The sequence below is a fragment of the Herpailurus yagouaroundi genome, unplaced genomic scaffold (assembly GCF_014898765.1).
Source record: "Herpailurus yagouaroundi ecotype Mexico unplaced genomic scaffold, PumYag 184, whole genome shotgun sequence".
Classification (NCBI taxonomy): Eukaryota; Metazoa; Chordata; class Mammalia; order Carnivora; family Felidae; genus Herpailurus; species Herpailurus yagouaroundi.
Window position 1 is genome coordinate 32,847,649 of NW_024412415.1, and position 24,682 is coordinate 32,872,330.

General features: G+C 39.2%; 1 protein-coding gene across 7 annotated transcripts in view; it reads left to right on the plus strand.

Annotated features, from left to right (window-relative positions):
* The first annotated feature begins 2,920 nt into the window (after positions 1-2,920).
* Positions 2,921-24,682, plus strand: part of PIAS1 (protein inhibitor of activated STAT 1) — a 137,263-nt gene continuing 115,501 nt past the window's right edge. For 3 of the 7 annotated variants that reach the window (XM_040493076.1, XM_040493081.1, XM_040493083.1), the window contains exon 1: positions 9,634-9,725. In XM_040493076.1, coding sequence (XP_040349010.1) covers positions 9,669-9,725 — 57 coding nt within the window. In that variant the 5' untranslated portion in view covers positions 9,634-9,668. Of the gene's footprint in view, positions 2,926-9,633; positions 9,726-13,443; positions 13,544-13,713; positions 13,762-14,578; positions 14,678-24,682 lie in introns of those variants that run through there. The other 4 variants (XM_040493077.1, XM_040493079.1, XM_040493078.1 and 1 more) reach the window with 4 other exon arrangements.

The following is a 24,682-nucleotide window of genomic DNA, read 5'->3' on the forward strand; positions in this document are numbered from 1 at the left end:
CTCTGCCCTGGTGTCCCTGTGTCTCCACAGAGAATCGGGGCACCTGCATTGAGGCTTGGCTCACACACCTGTCCCTTAGCTGAACCATGAAGCTGTTCTCTCTCAGCTTCTGGCCTCCAGGCTGGGTGGCTGGCTCTCCGCACTCTCCTCCCACCAAACTCCCACAGTGGGGAATTTCCTCTGTGAGGTCTATTCTAGTGGAGGTGACTTAGATGTAGGTCAGCCAGAAATAGGGCAAATGGCGACTCTGGTTGAAATAAAATCTACCACCTACCTTCTTTAGATAAGAAGGCATCCCAGAGAAAGTAACATTTAAGCTGAGCCAAGCCTGTTCCTTTCTTCTTCCCAAATTGTCACACCAGAGTGTTTCCCTGGTGACTGAGGAAGTTGAACATCTTTTCACGTATCTATTGGCCATTTGGAATATGCTCTTGAGTGAAGTGCCAATTCAAGTCTCTTGTCTATTTGCTTTATTGGACTGCATGCTTTGTATTTTGTTAAATTGCTGTGAAGTTTTATAAACTTCTAGTATAATATCCCTGGTGATCTCTTTTGTTGGATACATGTATTTCAAATATATTCTCCCACTACTGGCTCACTTTTTCTCTCTCTTTAAATTTTTTTTTTTCAACGTTTATTTATTTTTGGGACAGAGAGAGACAGAGCATGAACGGGGGAGGGGCAGAGAGAGAGGGAGACACAGAATCGGAAACAGGCTCCAGGCTCTGAGCCATCAGCCCAGAGCCCGACGCGGGGCTCGAACTCACAGACCGTGAGATCGTGACCTGGCTGAAGTCGGACGCTTAACCGACTGCGCCACCCAGGCGCCCCACTTTTTCTCTCTCTTAATAGTGTCTTATGATGAAGAGAAAGTTTTAAATATGAACATGCTCTAATTTATTAATGTTTTCCTTTGTGGTTAGCACTTTTTGTATCCTATTTAAGAGATTTCTGCCTACCTTAAGGTCATAAAGATATATGTGTTAACTTATAAAAGATTTATTTATGTTTTTACATTTCATATTTAGATTTATAATCTATCTGGAATTGCTTTCTATGTGTGATTGGAGATAGGGGTCAAGATTCATTTTTTGCTAAGTGATGTCCAATTGACCTGCATCTTTTATTGAAAAGATCATGCTTTCCCCAAGTGTCTGTGAACTATAGCATCTGTTCTTTGCTCTACTTATCTATCCTCGTGCTAATACTCATGATTCAGTCACTTTAGGTTGATAGCATGTTTTAATTTCTGGTACTATGAGACATCCACTTAGGTTGTTTCCTTTGAGATTGTGTTTGCTATTTCTGAATCATTGCATTCCTGTTGTATTGAAATTAGTTTATTAGTATTTACAACAAATATGCTAGGGTTCTGATTGCAATTACGCTGAATATATTCCAATGAAATATGTATCAACTGGGAGCAAACTGACATCTTTACAATGTTGAGTAGTCAAATCTATGAAAAGAATATAATCCTTCTAGTTATTTGGGTCTTTGATTTCAGTGGCATTTTAATAGTTTTCAGTATAGAGGCCTTTTTATTTTTATTTATTTTTTAAATTTTATTTTAAGTGGGATCCACACCCATTGTGAGGCTTGAATTTGCAAGTCTGAGATCAAGAGTCACGTGCTCCACTGACTGAGCAAGCTAGGCACCCTGTAGAGGCCTTTTTTTGAAGGCGTGTTCCAAGATATCTTTTGTTATTCTAAAAATATTATTATAGGGATGCCTGGCTGGCTCAGTCGGTAAAGCATGCAACTCTTGACCTTGGGGCATGATTTTAAGCCCCACATTAAGTATGTAGCTTACTTGAAAAAAAAAATAAAAATAAGAGTGTTATTACAATTGGTATCTTTTGAAGAATTGTATTATATATTTGTTTACTGCTGATATTTAGAAATAGAATTGATTTTTTTAAATTCACCTTGTATCAAGTGAGTTGACAAATTCACCTACTAATTCTAATATCTAATAGTTTTTCTTAGAATCTTTTAGATGTTCTTCAGGCACAATCATTTTCCCTGTACATGACAATTTAATTACTTCTTTCTAATCCTGATATTTTCATCCACTTACCTTATCACCTTTATCATTCCCATTATCAAAAGGGATATTTTCAATATTTTACCATTAACTATGTTTTCTGTACATTTTTGGTAGATACTTGTAATCATATAATGGAGCTCTCTTCTATGACTAGTTCATTACAGCTGATATGATGAATGGGTGTTAAATTTTTTTTTTAATGCTTTTTCTGCGTCTATCGACATGATCGTATGCACTTTCACTTTTTGTGTCTATTAATGTGGTCGATTAAAATGGCTGGTTTTTATGAGACTGATACCTTGTCCACTGCGCTAAGAAGGCAATTAAAATGGCTGGTTTTTAAATGGTAAACAACTTTTTGTGTTCCTAGAACAAGTGCTTCTTGGTTATATTCTATTTTGCTTTTATATATTGCTGGATTCAATTGGCTAATATTTTGCTTAAGAGTCTTGCTCCTATGGGAATGAGAGAGAATTGTCTATATTTTTTCTTTCTCACAGTATCCCTGTCAGGTTTTGTTTTCAAGGTCCTTGACCCAAAGAGTTGAGTCTATCTTTTCCTATCCTTGGGTAGATTTTGTGTAAGATTGATTATTGTTTCTTCCTTAATTGTCTGGAAAATTCACTGGTGAAATCATCTGTGTCTGGAGTTTTCTTTGTAAGAAGGTTTTAAATAATGGATTCAATATCTTTGATAGATGTAGGACTATTCTTATTTTCTATTTCTTCTTGAGTCAGTTTTCTGAGTTATATGTTTTATATAATTTGTTTATTTTATTTAAATCATCAGCTGTATTGCAGCAGGCTGTTCATAGTATTCTCTTATAATCTTTTTTAGTATCTACAGTATCTTTAGTGATCATTTGTTCATACGTGGTAGTGATAATTTCTCTTTTTCTTCTTTTTTTTTTTAAAGTTTATTTATTGTTGAGAGAGAGAGAGAGAGAGAGAGAGCAACATGAGTGGGGGAGGGGCAGAGAGAGAGGAAGACAGAGAATCCCAAGCAGGCTCTGAGCTGTCAGCACAGAGCCTGATGTGGGGCTCAAACCTACAAACCATGAGATCATGACCTTAGCCGAAATCAAGAGTTGGACACTTAACCGACTGAGCCACCCAGATATCCCTCGCTTTTTTGCTTCCTGATCAGTCTTATTAAGGGTAACCAATTTTATTAAAAACGTTAAATAGCTGGGGTGCCTGTGTGGTTCAGTGGGTTAAGTGTCCAACTTCAGCTCAGGTCATGATCTCGCAGTTCATGGGTTCAAGACCCATGTGGGACTATGTGCTGACCGCTCAGAGCCTGGAGCCTGCTTTGAATTCTGTGTGTCCCTCTCTCTCTACCCCTCCCTCACTGATGCTCTATCTCTCTCTCTCAAAAATAAATAAACATTAAAAGCATTTTTAAAAAATGTTAAATTGCCAACTTTCAGCTTTGTTGACCTTTTGTATTTTGTATTTGTTATAAATTTTATTTCTGCTGTCATTTTTATTATTTCCTCACTGCTAGTCTGAATTTGATTTGCTGTTCTCCTAATATCTTTCTGAGATGGAAACTTACATAACTGATTTTCAACCGAAAACATTTTCTAATATAGGCGTATTTGACTACAAATTTCTCTCTAAGTTTGTTTGTTACATTATTTTAAAACTTGTGGTTAAGGACACCTGGGTGGCTTAGTTGGTTAAGCGTCTGATCTCCGCTCAGGTCATGATCTCACAGTTAGTGAGTTCAAGCCCTGCATTGGGCTCTCTGTTGTCAGTGCAGATCCCGCTTCTAATCCTCTATGTCTCTTTCTCTCTGGCCCTCCCCCATTTGTGCACTCTCTCTCAAAATAAATAAATAAACTTGAAAAATTAAAAAAAAATTATAGTAAATGATACAAAACAAAATTTGCCACTTGCAAGTGGCAAATTAAACAAATTCAGCAAAGGTGTCAAATATAAAGCCAACACACAAAAATCAGTTTTATTTCTATATACTAGCAATGAACATTTTGAAAAGGAAATTAAGAAAATAACTTCATTTATAATAGTATCAAAAAGAATAAAATTCAGGGGCGCCTGGGTGGCGCAGTCGGTTAAGCGTCCGACTTCAGCCAGGTCACGATCTCGCGGTCCGTGAGTTCGAGCCCCGCGTAGGGCTCTGGGCTGATGGCTCGGAGCCTGGAGCCTGTTTCCGATTCTGTGTCTCCCTCTCTCTCTGCCCCTCCCCCGTTCATGCTCTGTCTCTCTCTGTCCCAAAAATAAATAAAAACGTTGGGAAAAAAAAAATTTAAAAAAATTAAAAAAAAAAAAAAAAAAAGAATAAAATTCCAAGGAGTAAGTTTAACCAAAGGATTTGAAAGGGATATTAGTCTATAGTTTTCTTTCCTTGTAATATCTTTGTCTGATTTGAGTATCAGGCTAATGCAGGTTTTACAGAATAAATTAGTAAGTAGTATGTTCTCTTCGTTTTGGGGGAATAGTTAATTCATCTGTAAATGTTTGGTAGAAATCACCAGTGAAGCCATCTGGTCCTGGGATTTCTTTGTTGGGAGGATTTTTTTAAATTATATATTCAATCTCCATACTTATTATAAGTCTATTCAGATTTTCTATTTCTCCATGAGTCATTTTGATAGATTGTGTATTTCTAGGAATTTGTCCATTTTATCTAGGTTATCCAATTTGTTGGAGTACATTTTTTGCAGTATTCTCTTGCAGTTCTTTTAATTTCCATGAAGTTAATGCCTACTCTTTCATTTCTGATTTGAATCTTTTCTCCTTTTTCCCTTAGTGAATTTAGCTAAAGATTGGTCAATCATGTTGATCTTCTCAAAGAGCCAAGTTTGGGTTTTGTTGATTTTCTCTATTCTTTTTCTACTCTATTTAATTTACCTTCACTCTAATCTTTTATTTCCTTCTTTCATCTATCTTTGTGTTTCATTTGGTATTCTTTTTCTAGTTCCTTAAGGTATACAATTATATTATTGATTTGAGATCTTCTTTTTAAAAATGTTTTTAAATGTATATTTATTTTTGAGAGAGAGAGACAGAGTATGAGCAGAGGAGGGGCAGAGAGAGAGAGGGAGACAAAAAATCTGAAGCAGGCTCCAGGCTCTGAGCTGTCAGCACAGAGCCCGACGTGGGGCTCAAACTCATGAACCGTGAGATCATGACTTGAGCCGAAGTCGCACGCTTAACTGACTGAGCCACTCCAGCGCCCCTCACCTTTTTTTAATGTAGGCCTTTACAGCTGTAAATTTCCCTCTGAGCATTACTCTCATTGCACCCTAGAAATTGTGCTTTGTCTACATTTGTCACAATGTATTTTTTCATTTATCTTGATCCAGGGGCTATTTACGATTATATTGTTTACTATCTATATATTTGTGTCTTTTCCAGTTTCCTTCAGTTATTAATTTCTAGTTTCATTCCATTGTGGTTGGAAAAGATATTTTGTATGATTTCAATGTTTTTGAATTTATTAAGACTTGTTTTGTGGCCTAACATATAGTCTATCCCGGAGAATGTTTCATGTGCACTTGCTTCATATATTTTGGGGCTCTGTGAATATGTACATATATGTTTAATGTGTTATATCTTCTTTATGTATTAAATCTTTGTTAATATAAATGTAAATGGATTAGACTCTCCAATTAAAAGGCAGATTGTCAGTATGAATTTAAAAAACTTTTATCGATATATAATGTCCTATGTCTTTTTGTTTTTTGTTTTGTTTTTGTCCTTCTATGTCTCTTATATCCATTTGTAATTTAAAATCTATTTTGTCTAAAAACAATAAAATCTATTTTGTCTGATAATAAGATAACCACTTTCTTTTAGTTACTATTTGCATGGAATATATTTTCCTCATCTTTTTACTTTCAGTCTATTTGTGCTTTTGTATCTAAAAGGTGTCTCTTGTAGCATACAAATGGATCATATTTTTAACCTGTTCTGACAATATCTCTCTTAATTTGAGGGTTTAATCTGTTTTCACTTAAAGTGATTACTTATAAGAAAGGACTTCTTTCTGCCATTTAACTATTTCTTTTTCTTTTCTTCTTCTTCTTTTTTTTTTTTTTTTAAGTAGGCTCCACACCCAGCATGGAGCCCAGTGTGGGGCTCAAACTCATGACACTGAGATCAAGACCTGAGCCAAAATCAAGTCGGATGTTTAACCAACTGAGCCACCCAGGGACCCTAAGATTTGTATACTTTTTATTCCTCAATCCTCCTTTACTGTCTTTTTTTTTTTTTTTAATCTGGTTGATTTTTTTTTTGTAGTGTTCTGATTCTGTTTTTAACTTTTCCGTACATGTCTTAGTGATCTTGAATAGTACCAACTAAATTTCGAAAATATCCAAGCACTCTGCTCTCATACATTTCTGTTCCTCCCCTTTTATGGTCACAGATTGCACCTTTTACATTATGTGCCCATTAACATAGACTTATAGTTATTATTTTGTGCACTTATATTTTAAGTCATATAGAACAAAAAAAAGAAAGAAAGAAAGAAAGAAAAGAAAGCATTACAGACCAAAAGTACAATAATCTTGAGCAACTGGCTGGTTTGGTCCATGGGGCATATGGCTGTTGATTTCGGGGTTGTGAGTTCAAGCCCACGTTGGGCATAGAGCTTACTTGATAAAAATATGTAAATAAATAAAAAGTACAATGCTACTGACTTTCATTTACCTATGTAGTTACCTTTACCAGTGTTCTTTATTTCCTCACATGGCTTTGAGTTACTGTTCACTGTTCTTTCCTTTTAACCTAAAAGATACCCTTAGCATTATTTCTACGGCAGGTTTATTAGTAATAAACTCTCTTAGCTTTCATTTATCTTGGAATGTCTTATATTCCCCTTCATTCTTGAAGGATAGATTTGCTGGGTACAATTCCAATTTACGGGGTTTCTTCCTTTCAGCACTTTAAATATGGCATCCCATTGCTCTCTAGAGTCTTTTGTTTCTGATGAGAAATTGGCTTTTAGTCTGATTGAGAATACTTGTATGTGATAAATTATTTTATTCTTCCTGCTTTCAAGATGTCCCCTGCTTTCCTCTGACTGCTTAAATATGTTCTTAAATACCTCTAGCGAATTTTTCATTTTATTGTACTTTTCAGCTTCAGAAGTTCTACTTTATTCCTTTTAGTAATTTCTATCTCTTTATCTCTTTTTTGTTCATACATTATTTACCTAGTTTCCTTTAGCAATTTGAGAATATATAAGACAGTGGCTTTAAATTAAAAAAAAAAATGTGAGAGAAAGAGACAGAGTGTGAGTCGGGGAGGGGCACAGAGAGAGAGAGAGAGAGAGAGAGAGAGAGAGAGAGACCCAGAATCTGAAGTAGGCTCCAGGCTCTGAGCTGTCAGCACAGAACACCAGGCAGGGCTCGAACTCACAAGAACCCATGAGATCATGACACTTAACCTACTGAGCCACCCAGGCACCCCTTAAGACAGTGGCTTTCAAGTCTTTGTGTAAGTCTAATGTCTGAGCTTCCTCAAGAACAGTTTTTGTCAAATTTTTTTTTTCACTAGACTGGGCAATATTTTCCTGTTACTTATTATGTTTTGTGTTTCTTTGTTGTCGTCATAAAAAACTAAGCATTTGTATATTATATTGTGTTATCTCTGGGAATCAAATGCTCTCCCTTCCCCAGGATTTGCTGTTCTTGATTGATGGAGCCTCAGCTTGTGTTCAGCCAGTGTTTTTACTGAGATTCCCTTCAATACTGGGAACTTAAACAAACAAGCAAACAAACAAACAAACAAACGTAACACCTTTCCCCGTCTTTGTGGATTGGGTCTTATTTCTTTAACACGTACCTAGACCATTTGAAATCCTTCCTCAATCTCCCTTTCTGGTTACATTGAGCATGTATGTCAGCCAATGGTGGAATCTGAGGGCTTTCTTAGGTCTCTCCTGAGATGCATCTTGTCTCAGGCACATTTGTGTGGCTTTCTGAATGCCCCTGTGTTCTTGAGCACTTTCTAATTTGAATGACCTAATTTCCCAGTAAATTTCTCTCCCCAGTTTCTACTCCCAGGCTTTAGGTGGTCTATTTAGGTACCAACTGTAATCTTTGGCCCCGGGCAGTTTCAGGTTGTTTGTTTGCATTACAGTGTTTTCAAGCAACACCTGCTGCTTTTCTGTGGCGGATTCCACGTTAAACACAACAGAGAACAGGCCTTGCATTAGTCCTTTAGCTAGCCCCCAGGAAGATTAGAACAGACGAATGATTTCCAGGGACCAGGGCTCCATCCCGGGAAGGTGGGGTGTTGTGGAAGACTGCTACCAAGTCAGGGAGGGAGTAGGGCAGATGTAAGTGAAAGTATCATAAAATTTAAAGTTTCCTTTTTGGACTAAGCATTTGCTTGAATGCTGTAAACCTTTGCCTGTTTTCCAGAGGTCTGACCAAGTTAGTCTGACAGTTGCTGGGTTTTTTTAAAAATAAATTTTAAAAAATGTTTATTTTTGTAAGAGACAGAGCACAAGTAGGGAGGGGACAGAGAGAGAGGGAGACAGAATCTGAAGCAGGTTCCAGGCTCTGAGCTGTCAGCACAAAGTCTGACATGGGGCTCCAACTCACTGAGGGTGAGATCATGATCTGAGCCAAAGTCAGTTGCTTAACTGACTGAGCCACCCAGGTGCCCCAAGTTGCTGTTTATTTGTTTTTTTTTTTTAAGTTTATATGGAGGTATGGGAGTTTGTAACTGCTTACTCTGCCACTTTGATCATGTCCTTCTCCCCACATTGAGGATACACTGTATCCTCATTGAAGATACAACAATCTTCATTGAAGATACAACAATCTTCATTGAAGATACAGTGTATCTTCAATATTTATATACACATATGTATACTTTTCAGATATACATGTTCATATACATCTGGAAAAAATGTGTACTCTTATTTTGAAGTAATTGTAGATTCGTAGGAGATTGCAAAGAAATGTACAGGGAAGTCTCATGCATCCTCCCCCCACCCAGTCTCCACAAAGTTACTGTTTTATGGAACTATAGTATAATATCAAAATCAAGAAATTGACATTGGTAAGAACCATCCTTCCCCTGCCCCTGCCCCATCCCTAACTCCCTGACAACCACTAGTCTATTCTCCACCTCTGTAATTATGTTATTTCATTCATGTTACAGAAATAGAATCAGACAATAAGAATCCTTTTGGGATTAGTTTTTTTTTTTTCAGTCAGTATAATTTTCATGAGGTTTATCCAACTTGTTGTGTGTATCAAAAGTTTTTTTGGTTTTGTTTTTAGACTGCTGAGTACAGTATTCCATGGTATCACAGTTGGTTTAGTCGTTTACCCATTAAAGGAGATTTGGATAGTTTCTAGTTTGGGGATCTTAAAAATAAAGCTTCTATTGGGGCCTGGGTAGTTTAGTGGACAGTTAAGTGTCTGACTCTTGATTTCAGCTCAGGTTATGACCTCACAGTTGGTGAGGTTGGACCCCATGCTGTCAGTGGAGACTGGGATTCTCAATCTCTCGCCCTCTGCTCCTTTCCCACTTATGCACACATTCTCTCTCTCTCTCAAAATAAATAGGTAACTTTAAATCAATCAATCAATCAATCAATCTGCTATGAACATTCTTGTACAACTTTCTACATGAAAAGAAGTCTTTGTTTCTCTGGGATAAATGTCCAAGAATTGTTGAGTTGTATGGTGAGTACATTTCCAGTTTTCAAAGAACTGACAAACTATTTTCCAAAATGGCTGTACTATTCCTACCAAAAATGTATGTGTGGTCCACATCTAAGAAAGCTTTATCTCACTCAAGGTTACAGAGATTTACTCTTAAGAGTTTTATAGTTTTAAGTCATATTTAGGTCTACGAATAATTTTGAGTTAATTTTTATGTGTTCTGTGGGACCACGATAATTTTAGGGCCCACAAAATGTTTTAAATCTTTATTATTGGAAGAAAAAATAAGTATACTCTGCTTGGATTGCATTAGTCTTTATACGAATACAAATGTAAGATGTAGTTTTTTTATTTTTATTTTTATTTATTTTTAATTTTTTTTAACATTTTATTTATTTTTGAGACAGAGAGAGACAGAGCATGAACGGGGGAGGGGCAGAGAGAGATGGAGACACAGAATCGGAAGCAGGCTCCAGGCTCCGAGCCATCAGCCCAGAGCCCGACGCGGGGCTCGAACTCACGGACCGCGAGATCGTGACCTGAGCTGAAGTCGGACGCTCAACCGACTGAGCCACCCAGGCGCCCCTAAGATGTAGTTTTTTTAAATGTAATTTTTAAATGTAATTTTATAATATACATTTTTTAAAATGTAATTTTTAAGATGTAATTTTAAATGTAATTTTTTTCATGTAACTCCAGGGGTATGTGTGTGTGTGTGTGTATATATATATATATATATTATATATATATATATATATATAATATATATATGTAATATATATATAATATATATATATTATATATATATATATAATGGAAGAAAGGGCCTCTGAGGTTCTTTCTGACACCAAATATGTGATATCTTTCCACACTAATTCTCCAACACCAACTAAGCATCCAACAATTCAGTTTGAAAAAAAAATTTTTTTAATCTTTATTTATTTTTGAGATGGAGATAGCATGTGAACAGGGAGGAGCAGAGAGAGAGGGAGACACAGAATGTGAAGCAGGCTCCAGGCTCCGAGCTGTCAGCACAGAGCCTGACGCGGGGCTCGAACTCACAAACTGTGAGATCATGACCTAAGCCTCATGAACTGTGAGATCATGACCTGAGCCGAAGTTGGAGGCTCACGGACTGAGCCACCCAGGTGCCCCCAACAATTCAGTTTTGACATCAACTCCAGGGGTAAGCTCTGACCCCACAGCTTTAGGGCTGAGTCCCACAAGCCTGTCCCTACTTCAGATGCTAGTTGCCAGCCCTATGGGCCACTTGTAGTTCTGTCTGAACAAATTTGAGGATTCCTAGAATTCCTCCTCAGGTTTGATAATTCATTAGAGTGGACTCATAAAACTCAAGGAAACACTTTACTTACATTTACCAGTTTATTATAAAGGAGAGAACTCAGGAACAGCCAAATGAAAGAAATGCATAGGGCAATGCATGAAGGGAGGGGATGCAGAGATTCCCTGCCCTCTCTGGCCACCCACTTCCTAGTACTTCCTTGTATTTACTAACATCCCTCTAATCATGTGTTGAGTCTTTGTAGTGACCAGCTCCCAACCTGAAGCTCCCCGGGAGCCACGCCCTCTCATCTCATTAGTATAAACTTGGGTGCGGGTGCGGTGGAAAGGGGCTCATTTTGAATAACAAAACACAATCCTATCTCTCAGGAAATTTCTGAGGTTTTAGGAGCTCTGTGACAGGAACCAGGGACAAAGTCAAGTAGTATTTTTATTATACCACAGCCCCCAGAAGGCAAAAGTGCGTAGGGGCACGAAAGTCATCATGTCGTTCTGTCAGTTGAATAGCCTTCTTAGCAATCCAGTTGTAAAATTATGCCATCTTGGAATAGGGTGATGGTAGTGGGCAGCCAGTGAAATGGATAGGCTTGGGATATGGTTTAGAGGCAGAGTCAGCTGGACCGGCTGATGGATTGGATGTGAGAGGTGACTGAGAGGAAGCAAGGATGATTTCCAGATTTTTGGTTTGGACATCTGGGTGGATGATGGTGCCATCCACTGAGAGTACTGGGAAAGGAACAGGATCGGGGGATAAAATCCAAGCTCTATTTGACACGGTAAGCTCAAGATGACTAGGAGTCATGAAGTAGAGATATTAAGTAGCCAGTTGGATTTATGAACCTGGATTTGGGTGGGGAGGTCTGGGCTGGACAAAAATTTGAATGTCAAAGAGTTGGATGAGTTCACCTGGGGAGAGTTAAATGGAGGTGACAGGTAAGGACTGAGCCCTGGAGCACTACAACAGTTAAAGATTGAGCCAAAGAAGAGAAATCAGCAGAAGAGTTTGAAAAGGAGGCTCAGTGAAGGAACAGGAAAATCAGGACAGTGAGATGTCGAAGGAAGTTCAGGGGGAAAAGTGTTTCAGGAGAAAGGAGTCTTGTCAACTGTTTGTAATTCTGCTGAGAGGGTCATTTTAGATAAGAATAGAGAATTGACAATTGGTTTTGGAAACACGGAGGTTGTTAATAATCTTGATAAGGGATCTTGAGAGAAGTCAAAGCTGGATCAGAGGGGCTGAGAAGGGAATGTGACATGAGGAAGTGGGAACAAGCGCTGTAGAGAGATCTTGAAAAACCTCTCGGAGAATTTATGCAGTGAAGAGAGAGAAATAGGGCAGTTTGGGAGATTTTGGAGCCAATGGAGGTTTGTTTTAGATGGGAGGAATTTCAGTATGTTTATATGCTGATAGGAGTAATCTAATAGGGGAAAAAGTAATGATGTTGGAAGGGCGATTTGATTGTAGGAGTAAAATTCTTAGGAATGTGGGAGGGAAAGGAATCCAGGTCACTGGTAGAGGGACTGGCCTTCATAGGCACAGGGACACTTAATTCATAGTAACCCAAATGTAACTGCCTGTAAGAATAGTTTGGATGGGGAGAAGGGAGTTCATGTCTGTCATCTTTTAAGTTTTTCCATGAGGTATGAAGCAAAATTGCTAGCAAAAAGTGGGGGTTGGAGAGGAGGTATAGGAGGCTTCCAACAGGGAGGAAAAGGTGTGAAATAATTCTTTCATCACATCTACTTAAAATGTCAGTTTCTTGGAGAGAAAGCCCTCCTTGCATTAAGTCCATCTCCTTCCAATCGCTATTCTCTCACTGGACCCTTTGTTCTTTTCTAGTACTCATCACCATTTGTAATTGTATCTTTATCACTTGTCTGTACGTCCATTAGAGAACTACAGCAGGGCAGGGACTTAGTTGTATTTATTTTTCCGATGTATATATAAAGAAACAGGACTGGAACATAATCACTAAATAATTGTTGAAACAAAGAGTTAATGAACGAACGTCTTCAGAATTTTGTCTTAGGTCACGCCCCTGTCAAGTGTTTGGGCAAGTCACTTTCCCTGCCTGAGCTTTCATTTCTGACTCTATACATATGTGTGTGTGTGTGTGTGTGTGTGTGTGTGTGTGTACACACTGTGTGTGTATATATATATATATATACACACATATATACCACGTGAATTGTAATCTCTGCTCTGCCCACTTCACCGCACTGTCATGAGCAGGATCTGAGCTAATAAATCTGGAAATGCTTCACCAGGTGATCTTCAAATGTAACGGATTGTAGCCTCGAAGGTAGCAGGTGCTGAAAAGGACTCGCTGATTGGGGGAGGGGGCCATTATAGTTTCTGTGACTGTAGGCATCGAAGCTTTGCAGCAAGGTTCTGCAGGCCGCGGAGGGGCGGGGCTCAGGCCGGCAGCCCACTCGCTCCGGCCTTTCTCCGGAGGAGCTAGCCAGGAGAGGATGGGGGGCGGGGAGGCCGAGGGGGGAGTAACTGTCAAACCTCCCCGCTTGGCGCCATTATTTAAATGGTACGTGCCCGTCTCCCTGCTGTACGTGCCCGGGGCGGGGCTCCGAGCGCCCGGAGAGGGGCGGAGGCCGGGGGCGGGACGGGGAGGTGGAGGGGCAAGAGGGGACGGGCCGGGGCGGGGCCAGGCTGGCTAGAGGGGCGGGTCTAGCGGCGGCCCCCGGCGAGGTTCAGTGCGCTTGCGCTGACAGACGCAAGATGGCGGACAGTGCGGAACTAAAGGTAAAGCGCAGCTCGAATTCACTTCTAATATTCGGCCGCGGAGACGGCGCCGCTGCTGCCGGGGGGGATGGGTCTGACCCTGGGGGGCCGCTCGGGCCTGACTCCACCCGGGCCTGGAGTTGTAGGGAGGAGCGGCGCGCCCGGCCCCAGCTGAGGGGGCCCGGCAGCGGCGGGCCGCGGGCCCCGGGTGCCTCGGGGGCGCTGACGGGTCGTCCCCGGCGTGTTATTGTTGTGGGCGCCTCTGGCGGGGGTGGCGGGGGAAGAGATCGGGAGTCGGGAGGTGGGGGCCTCGGCTGCCCCCTGGGCTCGGCTTCCTCACCTTCCAGCCAGCCTCCCCGCCCCCCCCATGGGGAACGGGGGCTGGGGCAGGGTGCTCGTGTAGGGGGGATTGGGAAAGCTCCCCGCCGCCGCTTCCTCTTCCTCCTTTGCAGTCCCGGGCTGCTGTCAGGAGCTCTCCTTAGACCCCCGGGAACTTGGCTCCGGCCGCCCCGCCCCTCAGTGGCTCCCTGCCGCCCCCACCCCGGAGTCGGCTCTCCCCGGCTGCCCTCCTGTCAGGAGGCGCCGGGGGTGCCCAGCTTGTGGGCAGCGCGATCTTGGGGCATTGGGGCGGGGATGTGGGGAGAAGCTCCGGTAAAGTTTAGTGAGCCCCGGGCCGGCGTTGGGGTTCGGCCGAGGGGTGGCGGGGGAGTCTGCCTGGGCGGGACGTTACTTTCTCTCTGATTCTGGGCAACCGCGGGGGGGGGGAGCCCTCCCCCCCCCGAAGGGTGTGTATTTGGAAGCAGTGGTGGGTGGTGGGAAGCAGCTACCTCTCCCTTCTTTTCCTTCTCTTCCTCTGGCTGGTGCGGAGGGTGAGAGGAGCCTTTGGGGGTCTCTGCACACACCATGATGGCGATGCTATAGCTGATGGAGGTGAATGGTTCGTGTTTATATCCCCCCGTTGCCTTTTGTTTGTAGGGACATCTTGCTGGCCATGTTGATTTGAACGAAATTCTCCCCTCACCCTACTTCAACCCCCGATAAATAGAACGTTCCTCCGTTCCTCTCAACTGTACCAATTACTCACGCCTCGCGAAATTGGATGAAAGGGTGCCCCCTGTTCCCCGCTTTTTCTCCCACCCCAGTCTTCTTTACCTGATGATGGCTTCTTTACCGAAGCAGATATACCCACCACTACACAAGCCGTTGGGGGAGGGCGGGTGGAACCCTTATGATTGGATTGTGACAAATGGGGCTCCGCTTGAATAATTTTGGTTTAGTAGCAGGCAGTTTTAACTAACGCGTATTATTTCGAGGCTCTGAACGCGATATTCCCCTGTCTGTGGCTTCCTGTGTGTGAGCCAAGCAGCTGGTTTTATCTTGACCCAGAGAACTGACATCTCTGTCAGAGTGGAGATGGGGATACACACTTGTAAATCTTTGGCGGGGGGGGGGGGGGGGGGGTGTGGGGGGCCTTACCATAATTAATAAAAATTATTTAAAATTTATTTTCTCTGTTATACTGAAACGACAGCTTCTAGAACAGCCAAGCGCCAGGTTTGTTTCTGGAGAGTTTTTCTCTGGAAAGCTTCGCTGAAAGATCGGTTTCCCCAGTAATTTTGCAATGTTAACATTCCAAAATTTGTGTATTAAGTAAGGCACTGGCTTTGAATGTCACTCTTTTTAAATTGACTTCTAATTACAAATTAATTTAAGGGAGAGCAGATTTGGAGTGGTTGGTTTCGTTTTTTTTTTTTTAATCCAGTTTCAAACTATTGACTGAAATGAAAAAGCCTCAGGAATTTGAATATTCTGAGGTCATTAACTCTTGAAATGAAAAGTACACAAGTTTAATAAGATACATGTCTTCTGTAGTTTTACTCTTGCTATGTAGTCACTATGTTGCTATGATCTTTACCTTCTAATATTTATTTTGTTTGGAATCCTTTTGAGTGATAGCTAATCAGTTCTGTTGTACACGGGCCACAGAATAAAGCTGAAAAGCTTGGGCTGGCTATATTGTCACTCTTGATGCTGTCCAAAGAAACTGGTATGGAAAGCACATGCTGGGAGATTTCCTCCTTTGTTCTTTCTCATTTTAAGAAAGTGCCTTTGGGGATAGATCAGATCCCTGGTGTGAGTCTTGTTAGGTAAAGTTTCTCTTTGCAAAAATGAGGCTGTATCAGATAAATGCTAAACACTGGGGGGAAACATTATTTTTCTAAAATTGGTCTCCCTTTTTGCTCTTTCAAAAATCTACTTGAATTTTTTTTCCAGAGGAAAAACTCGTCTTGTGTTCCTGTAGCACAGTTTTTTTTTCAAATTATAATAACTGTTTTGACATACTGGTTTGTCACTGTGTGTGCCCAATACTTTGAGAAGCTGTGATAAATTGCTTAGCTGGTGATAGCTGTGTTAAAAATTTTAGTACTTGATTGTGGTTGGATTTGCTGTTCTTTTTTTTTTTTTTTTTTTTTAGGTAGATGATCTTAGGAATGCCTACCATAGTTATTTGAGAATGTGTGTATATAATTTTCTGTGCAGTAAGCTTTGGAAGATACTCCTCTCGGAAATTATATTTTCTGATGGGTTTTTGTTTTTTGTTTTGGATGTAAATAGCATTTATTCCTAATAAGATAGGAAAAGTCAGAATAAGATTTAAGAAAAAGCCAGATTTTTTCTCAGAGTTTTAGGTGAAAATACAGTACTTACAATGGATTTCCAACTATGAGGCTTTGAGTAAATACCGTGACTTTTTTGTTATCTTAATTCACAACCCACATTTCATTTTGCTGTGGATTGTATTCAAGATTATTTTCCTCATGGCCCATTTTAGTGAGTCCTTTTAAATCTATAACAAATCTACAAAGATCAGATGAGTCATACATATCAAAAAGAATTCTCTGTGCACATTTGTTTATGAAAAGTTTAATTTTTCATCAGGGGAATACCCGTAAATGACATTTGTAAGAATGTAGAGTGAGCATTTTATTATCTTTGGGAACTTAAAAAGAAGGAGGGTGTGATGGCCAGATGATCTTGGAAGTTAATAATCTGACAGCTTCATGTAGTTTCTCTTAGAGTACTTCTTAATTACAATTTTTTTGCACTAAAACTCAAATCAATTTACATTGCCATTTTAACTCACAGGAGGAACAGTGGAAAGGAAGAAGTTCATTTTAGTGGAGTAAGATAATGGAATTCAATGGGAAGAGAAGCCATTCTTTTATTATTTATTTTAATATTTATTTTATTTTCTTTTAGAGAGAGGGGAGAGGGGCGGTGGAGGGGGTGGGGAGAGAATCCCAAGCAGGCCCCATGCTCAGCATAGTGCCTGTCGCGGAGCTCGATCCCACAGCCTTGGGATTGTGACCTGAGCCAAACTCACCGAGTCGGCAGATTGAGCCACCCAAGCGCCCTGAAGCCATCTTTTTAAAACGTTGTTTTTAAAGTATCTATAAGCCTGTCAGTAAATTCTGTTGTCAAAGTCTGCCTCTTTATTTTCAAGAAATAGCCACTTGATTTTGATCTTTGTGGTGTGAATTGTCTGCCTCTCTTTCAGATAGAAGCACATAAATCTGACAATTTATTCATGGATTTGATTTGAATCTCCCTAACTTGGTTTTGTGTCACGTGCCACATTTAGATGACTTTTGTTTTAAGTCACCATTTTTATGAACAGTATTTAAAAACAATTTATAAAACACTTTAGTTTTTAAGGATTTCATATAATTGTTTTGAAATACTGCTTTTTCATCCACAGTTTTCTCCTGGGTCATTGTATTGTCTTTCTTTTCAAAGAGTCTCTTGTAACCACTGTGAATTGTAATAGTGCTTAGTGGTGAGTCCATAGCTGATTAACCTTGGGTTTCTCCTGGTGAACTCCATCAACATGTTGCTCCAGGGTTCTTGCTGAAGCTTTTTGAGTTCAGTGTAATTTGTACCCTTTCTAGGTGGTAACTAGGGAGAAGGAAATTAAATGGCTCATGGTTGTAGTGGGAACTGGGAAGAAGTGTTAGGGTTTCTGAAAAATTGGCTGTTTATGATGATTGTAGCCTTTTAAAACAAGACCCCTGGTTCATTACAGAATTGATTGTGCTGTTTTTTGAAATAATTTGCTCTGGTGTTACGCATCATTTTTTTTTTTTTTTTTAATATTTGGATGAATTATTTTTATATGGTACTTTCCAGTTAATAATGTATCACATTATCTCATCTGATCTTTCTAACCGTTCTTTGAGGTAGGAAGGCAGGTAATAGCTCTCTTTTATTGATAAAGTGAGACCAGAAAGAGTAAGCAACTAGCCCAAGGTCATACAAATAAAAGTGGCAGGGACTTGAACCTAAGTCTTATGATTTCAAGCCCTGTACTCTATAGGCTGTTGTAAAGGTGCCATGTCAGTCCTGGAGACGTCTAGGGTGCCTTGCTCACAAAGAATTTTAGTTATGTTGTTGCTAATACTTTCCCTCTTGCTCTATGCCAGGGTATTTTTGGATATTCCTTGGGCTTTTTGCAAGGAAGATTTTGGAGTTTGTTAGTTGGAATCATAGATGTTTTAATTCTTGCAAATGTCATTTTACTTTGAATATTTCAGAGAATGCTGAAAAGTAAGCAGAAAAAATAAACACCTGTAATCCCAGCACTTAGAAATATCATGGTTAACATCTGGGTATCTATCCATTTAGACTCTCTGTGAGCATATGTGTATGTATATTCATCACAAAAAGAGATCACACTTCTCTTTATTTGTAATCTGCTATTTTCATGGCTATCTTTCTAGGTTAGTAAATATAGGTCTATGTGATCATTTGAAAGGTAACATTGTATTTTATTCAGCTAGTACCTTATCATTGAACAATAAGATTATTTCCAACTTTTTGCTATTTTAAACAGTGTCTTAACAAACAGCCTGATCTAAAAGTTGGCAAATTTTTTTTTTTTAATAACAAAATACATTGATATGACAGAACTTTTTCTGTGCTGTAGGCAGCACAGCAAATGGTATTTTGATTAGATGGAAGTGTTGTGAGTGAAATAAGTAATTCTTGATTTGTTCATTGTAGTTTTGTTTCTATTTCTGTAAACGTATCAGTTAAGATTATTAAATGATGGCAGAGATATATTCTATATTATATAAGTATTATATATTATATTATATATTACTTATATAAGTAAACATTGCTTCTCAATCAGAACTTTTGATAAAGTATGAAATAGAGTATCAAACAGCATTTATAATTTATTTCAAGTGTGCTTGATTTTTGAAATTGTATCACAATAATCAAATATCGGAAGTTTATGTGCCTTGTGTAGATGTGCATGTGTTTTTAACTGGCATTTTAGGAAAAGCAGTGTTGAGCATTAATATAGATAAAGTGGAAATGAGAATTTGCCTTACTCATTTTTAATCTCAAAACTTAAGTGTTGCCTTAGTATTATATTGGTAGGTAACATTGTTTTGAGGAGGCTGTTATAGAAAAGAGATTACATAGTCAATGAAATATTTTTCTATTTTAAGAAACTTTTATGGGTTAAATCAATAAATGCACATATCAGTTGAGTTAAGAATATAATTTATGCGGGGTGCCTGGGTGGCTCAGTTGGTTAAGCATTCGACTTCAGCTCAGGTCATGATCTCACAACTCTTATGTTCCAGCCCCATGTCAGGTTCCCTGGCGCCCTGCTTGGGATTCTGTGTCTTCCTCTGTCTCTGTCCCTCCCCCACTCACGCTTTGTCTGTCTCTCCAAAAATAAACGTTTATATATATATATATATGGTGCAACATCTGAAAACTGCAGTGTAGAAGGAACAGTTAAGGGTGTGAAATTGATCAAACTCAAAAGTTGATCACCTAGACTTGAATTTATGTAACAAGTTTTACCATGAGGATTTTAAAAAATAGGTGACAAAGAAAGTTTAAGTAGTTGTATTTTATTATCAATTTCATAATTGTCATGTACTTTTTACTACTCTTACTACAAAATATGATTATACTTCCCTTTCCATGTTAAAAATTGTGGGACTTCCATTTCTTTTGATTCCCTTTACTTTTAGTTTAAGTGGTATCACATGAAATGATAGCCCCCCCACCCCGCCCCCAACCCTTCCTCCCTTCAGAATTTTCTGGTAAAACTTCATTCTTTGTAATGAATATCCAAAACTCAGCAAAATGAAGAAACTATCTTTTTTTTCCTTTTCTGTTTCACCTTAGATCAAGCAAACAAAATACATTTAAACCCTTTGAATACCACCCGGTAACTGAAATATCAGTATGTCTCACGGGATTGTTGCAAATGTTCCATTTTTTTTTCAATGTTTATTTTATTTTTGACAGAGAGAGTGTAAGCGGGGGAGGAGCACTGATAGAGGGGGACAGAGCATTCCAAGCAGGGGCTCTGCGCCCATAGCAGTGGGCCCCATGCAGGGCTCAAACTCATGCCATGAGACCGTGACCTGAGCCCAAGTAGGTTGCTCAACTTACTGAGCCACCTAGGTGCCCCAGCAAATGTTCCTGTTTTTTTTTTTTTTATGTTTATTTATTTTTGAGACAGAGAGAGACAGAGCATGAACGGGGGAGGGGCAGAGAGAGAGGGAGACACAGAATCGGAAGCAGGCTCCAGGCTCTGAGCCATCAGCCCAGAGCCCGATGTGGGGCTCGAACTCATGGACCACGAGATCGTGACCTGAGCTGAAGTTGGACGCTTAACCGACTGAGCCACCCAGGCGCCCCAATGTTCCTGTTTTTTAAAACTTCATCTCCTTCTTAACCTTTCCTGCTCAGTTTCCCCCCTTTGGTTGCCAGGTCAATTTTCTCAAAACATTCTTTTCATCCTGTCACTCCAATGGCTTTCCATTGAAAACAGGATAAAGTTTTAGCTCTCACGTATTCAGGATTTTCTACATAGTTTGATCCCCGTCCACTTTGTGTGTGTTTTGTCTCCTCCACTCTATGGCAAAAGTCCTTAACTTAAAGCCAGAGCTGGTAGTTTGTTTCTTTTTGTTGATTAGTGTTGTACTTTGTATACCACTTCATTTTCCCCAATCCCTACCCTGTGGACACAGGTGCTTAAGATATATTTGTGAAATGAACAAATTATGTTCAACATTTGTTTCTATTAGTAAAGGGGCTGATGTACATGTCTGTATGATGGTCTAAATTGTAAATATTCACAACCTCACATTTTTTTTTTCATGGCTGCTTTGTAGATGAACTTGAATAACATTTCCAGAATAATATAGATATCTTTGATATCTATATAGATAATATATAGATAATAAAAATATAGATATCTTTGAAGGACTGTTTCAGGTTTATCTTTTATATTTCTTTAACTTACGTATGTAATAAGTGAATACATTTCTTATTGTAATGGTATAGAAGTAAGTAGAGTACAATTTTAAGGGACTTCATTCTCTTCAAACCCCCCTCTCCCACCAGAGGCAATCACTTTGGTGTCTATTCTTTTTTGGGAGTGAGGAGTATAACAGCTTTATTGAGATATAATTCACATACCATACAGTTCATCTATTTTTTTTTTAATTTTTTTTTCAACGTTTATTTATTTTTGGGACAGAGAGAGACAGAGCATGAACGGGGGAGGGGCAGAGAGAGAGGGAGACACAGAATCGGAAACAGGCTCCAGGCTCCGAGCCATCAGCCCAGAGCCCGACGCGGGGCTCGAACTCACGGACCGCGAGATCGTGACCTGACTGAAGTCGGACGCTTAACCGACTGCGCCACCCAGGCGCCCCCAGTTCATCTATTTAAGATACACAGTTAAATGGTTTTTAATACATACACAAAGTGGTGCAACCATCACCATAGTCCATTTTAGAATATTTTTCTTATCCCCAGAGAAATCCTACACCTTTCAGCTATTTCCCCCATTGCCCACAACTCATTTCACCCTGAGGCAGCTGCTAATCTGCTTTTTGTCTCTGTAGATTTTATGTCTTTGTAAATTTATATGAAATGTCCAAAATAGGCAAATCTACAGAGACAGAAAGCAGATTAGTATTTTGGACATTTCATATAAATGAAATCATATATAGTCTTCTGTGTCTGACTTATTCATTTTTCTTTGGGCATGTGTGTGTGCTTGTATAATATTTGTAATTTTTTGTATGTTTATATGTCTGGATTCAGAACAGAATAGGCACAGAGAAGGAACTTAAGAAGTATTACTAAATGAATGTACATGTACATGAATATATTTTCTAAAAACATAAATGGGATCATACTATACCTACTATACTTTGACTTGCCTTTTTTTTTCTTTCTTAATAATACTTATTGAAGATCTTTCCATGCCGTATCCCAGAATGAGATGGTCTCATTCTTTTTAACAGCGCGCATATTTTGTATGTATGTTTATAGAGGTTTACCTCTTGAATTTATCAATGTGTATGTCTAAAAGTTCTTAACTTGGGGCGCCTGGGTGGCTCAGTCGGTTAAGCGGCCGACTTCGGCTCAGGTCATGATCTCACGGTCCGTGAGTTCGAGCCCCGCGTCGGGCTCTGTGCTGACAGCTCAGAGCCTGGAGCCTGTATCCACTTCTGTGTCTCCCTCTCTCTGACCCTCCCCCGTTCATGCTCTGTCTCTCTCTGTCTCAAAAATAAATAAAAACATTAAAAAAAATTTTTTTTTAAAGTTCTTAACTTGTTTTGATGGTTTTGTTATATTGTTGCTTTTTAAATAGTTGCCATAATAAATGTAACATGTATGGTATTAACTTTGGAGTTTTACTGAAAAATAGGAATGAAAACTAAAACAGGTAAGGGTTGTTTGGCTTGAGGGGAAATGGAATGTAAGCTCTTTATGGGATTCGGGCAGTGCACAGCCAGAGCAGTTCATTTTGTATTTGGGTTTCTGAATGTGAGCAAGCCTGTTTTTAGCTTCATGGCATAGTGCTTAAAATAGAATTTAACATGCTATCTTGTGCTTTATGGTGAATTTTAAGACTTTTTCTTGCAGGCATGTAGGTCTAATCTTAAAAAAAGATCTGAAAGATTTCAGGATAAACATTTTTCTCATACATTAAAATCATCATTCTAGTCTCTAGGGTTCTGTAAGTTACCCAAGAATGGGAATATAGAGGCACCTAGCTTATAGCCTCGCTTATGGTAGGTACTTGGCAATCATTTGTTATTTATTCAAGAAGTATGTACCACATTCTGTCATTCATTATGTTTGGGTTCCCACTGTGAGGTAGCAGGCTATCAGTGATTTGAGTATATCTCTATGCATGTATGTGTATTTTTAAACATTCTTGTTATAACAATATTTATTTAAAAATTAATCTTCTTTAAAGTCATGTACGTAATAAATTAGCTATTACAGTGGTTCTCAGAGTCCATTTTCCAGACCTCTAGTGGTTCACCAGGCTCTTTCTGGGGGTCCTGCAGGTCAAAATGATTTTTCTAACCAGTAGTAAGGTGTTTGCAAAATCAGTGGTGGGTAAAACTGCTGGTGGCTTAGCGTGAATTAAGGCAGTGGCACTAAACTGTCCTAGTTTAGCACATGACCATGCATTTGGAATTAAAAAATAAATGCCAGTTACACTTAGTGTCCTAAATAAATCCTCCCCCCCAAATGTATTGATTGATTATGTCTCAGTCCTTGAGTACATTTTAAGATACACGTTGTGTGATGAAATGGTAAGTGCCTGTAAAAGCACTTTTACTGAGTACCAAACCCTATGGTTAACTGAAAGAAAAGGTGTTGTTCAGTTGTTTGAGTTAACAGGCTGAACCTAGCTGCTTTTTTAATGGAATACCGTTTTTACTTGAAAAAATGGCTGACAAAGTGTGGTTATACAGACTTGGATATTGAACTGTTTCTGTGCAAGAGAACAATTGACAATATTTGTTGCTGATGATAAAATTCAAGCTTTCCAGGGAAAATAGAATTTTGGGAGACTTGTATTTGCTACTGTGTTTGATAGGTTCCCAGTACTTTTTGATAAGATCACTGGTGGTACTAATGAATGTGATACATTGAAGTTGTGTAGTGGAAGTGTTGACATTTGGAAGAGCTGCGTAACTCAATGAAGCAATGATTTCTAAATAATGCATGGGATTACAAAATCATGCATGGGTAAAAAGATCCATTGGAAATGGAAGATAGACCAATGGATTTCAGTAAATCAGAGTAGGAAGTATTCTGTGATCCGGTTTCAGATTCCATATTCCAACAGCCTTTAAGAAACTGCCACTTGCTGAGTTTTGGTGAAGGATCAAAGAGTATCCATAGTTACTTGAAAAGGCTATTGAAATATCTTTTTCCAACTACATACCTGTGTGAGGCTGAATTTTCTTCATGTACTTTAGTCAAAACAACCTCATGCAGCAGATTAAATGCAAAAGTGGATATGAGAATCAGGCTGTCTTTATTAAGCCAGAGGTTTGTATTAAAGAGGTGTGTAAAAATGTAAAACAATGACAGTTTTCTTGTTAATATATTTTTGTCTTGGAATATAGTTCTTAAAATTTACATGTGATTTATGTTAATAAATAGTGAATTTATTATTTTTTTTTTATTTTTGAGAGATAGAGCATGAATGGGGGAGGAGCAGAAAGAGAGGGAGACCCAGAATCTGAAGCAGGCTCCAGGCTCTGAGCTGTTAGCACAGAGCCCAACGCGGGGCTCAAACTCACGGATTGCGAGATCAGTTGGACACTTAATGGACTGAGCCACCCAGGCACCCTGTGAATTTATTATTTTTAAATTATAAATCTTTTAAAAATTTGTTTTAATTTCTAATACAGTAAATATGAATAGATTTAATCAACAAAGATTTTGGGCGTCCTCCATTTTCTAGACTGTAAAGGAGTCCAGAGAGCAAAATCTTGGAGAACCTGAACACTGTTTGTATAAGAGTCACAGTGCAAGAGTCTGTAGCTTAAAATGAGACTAGCCCTTTCACCTTCTCACCCGTGGTATT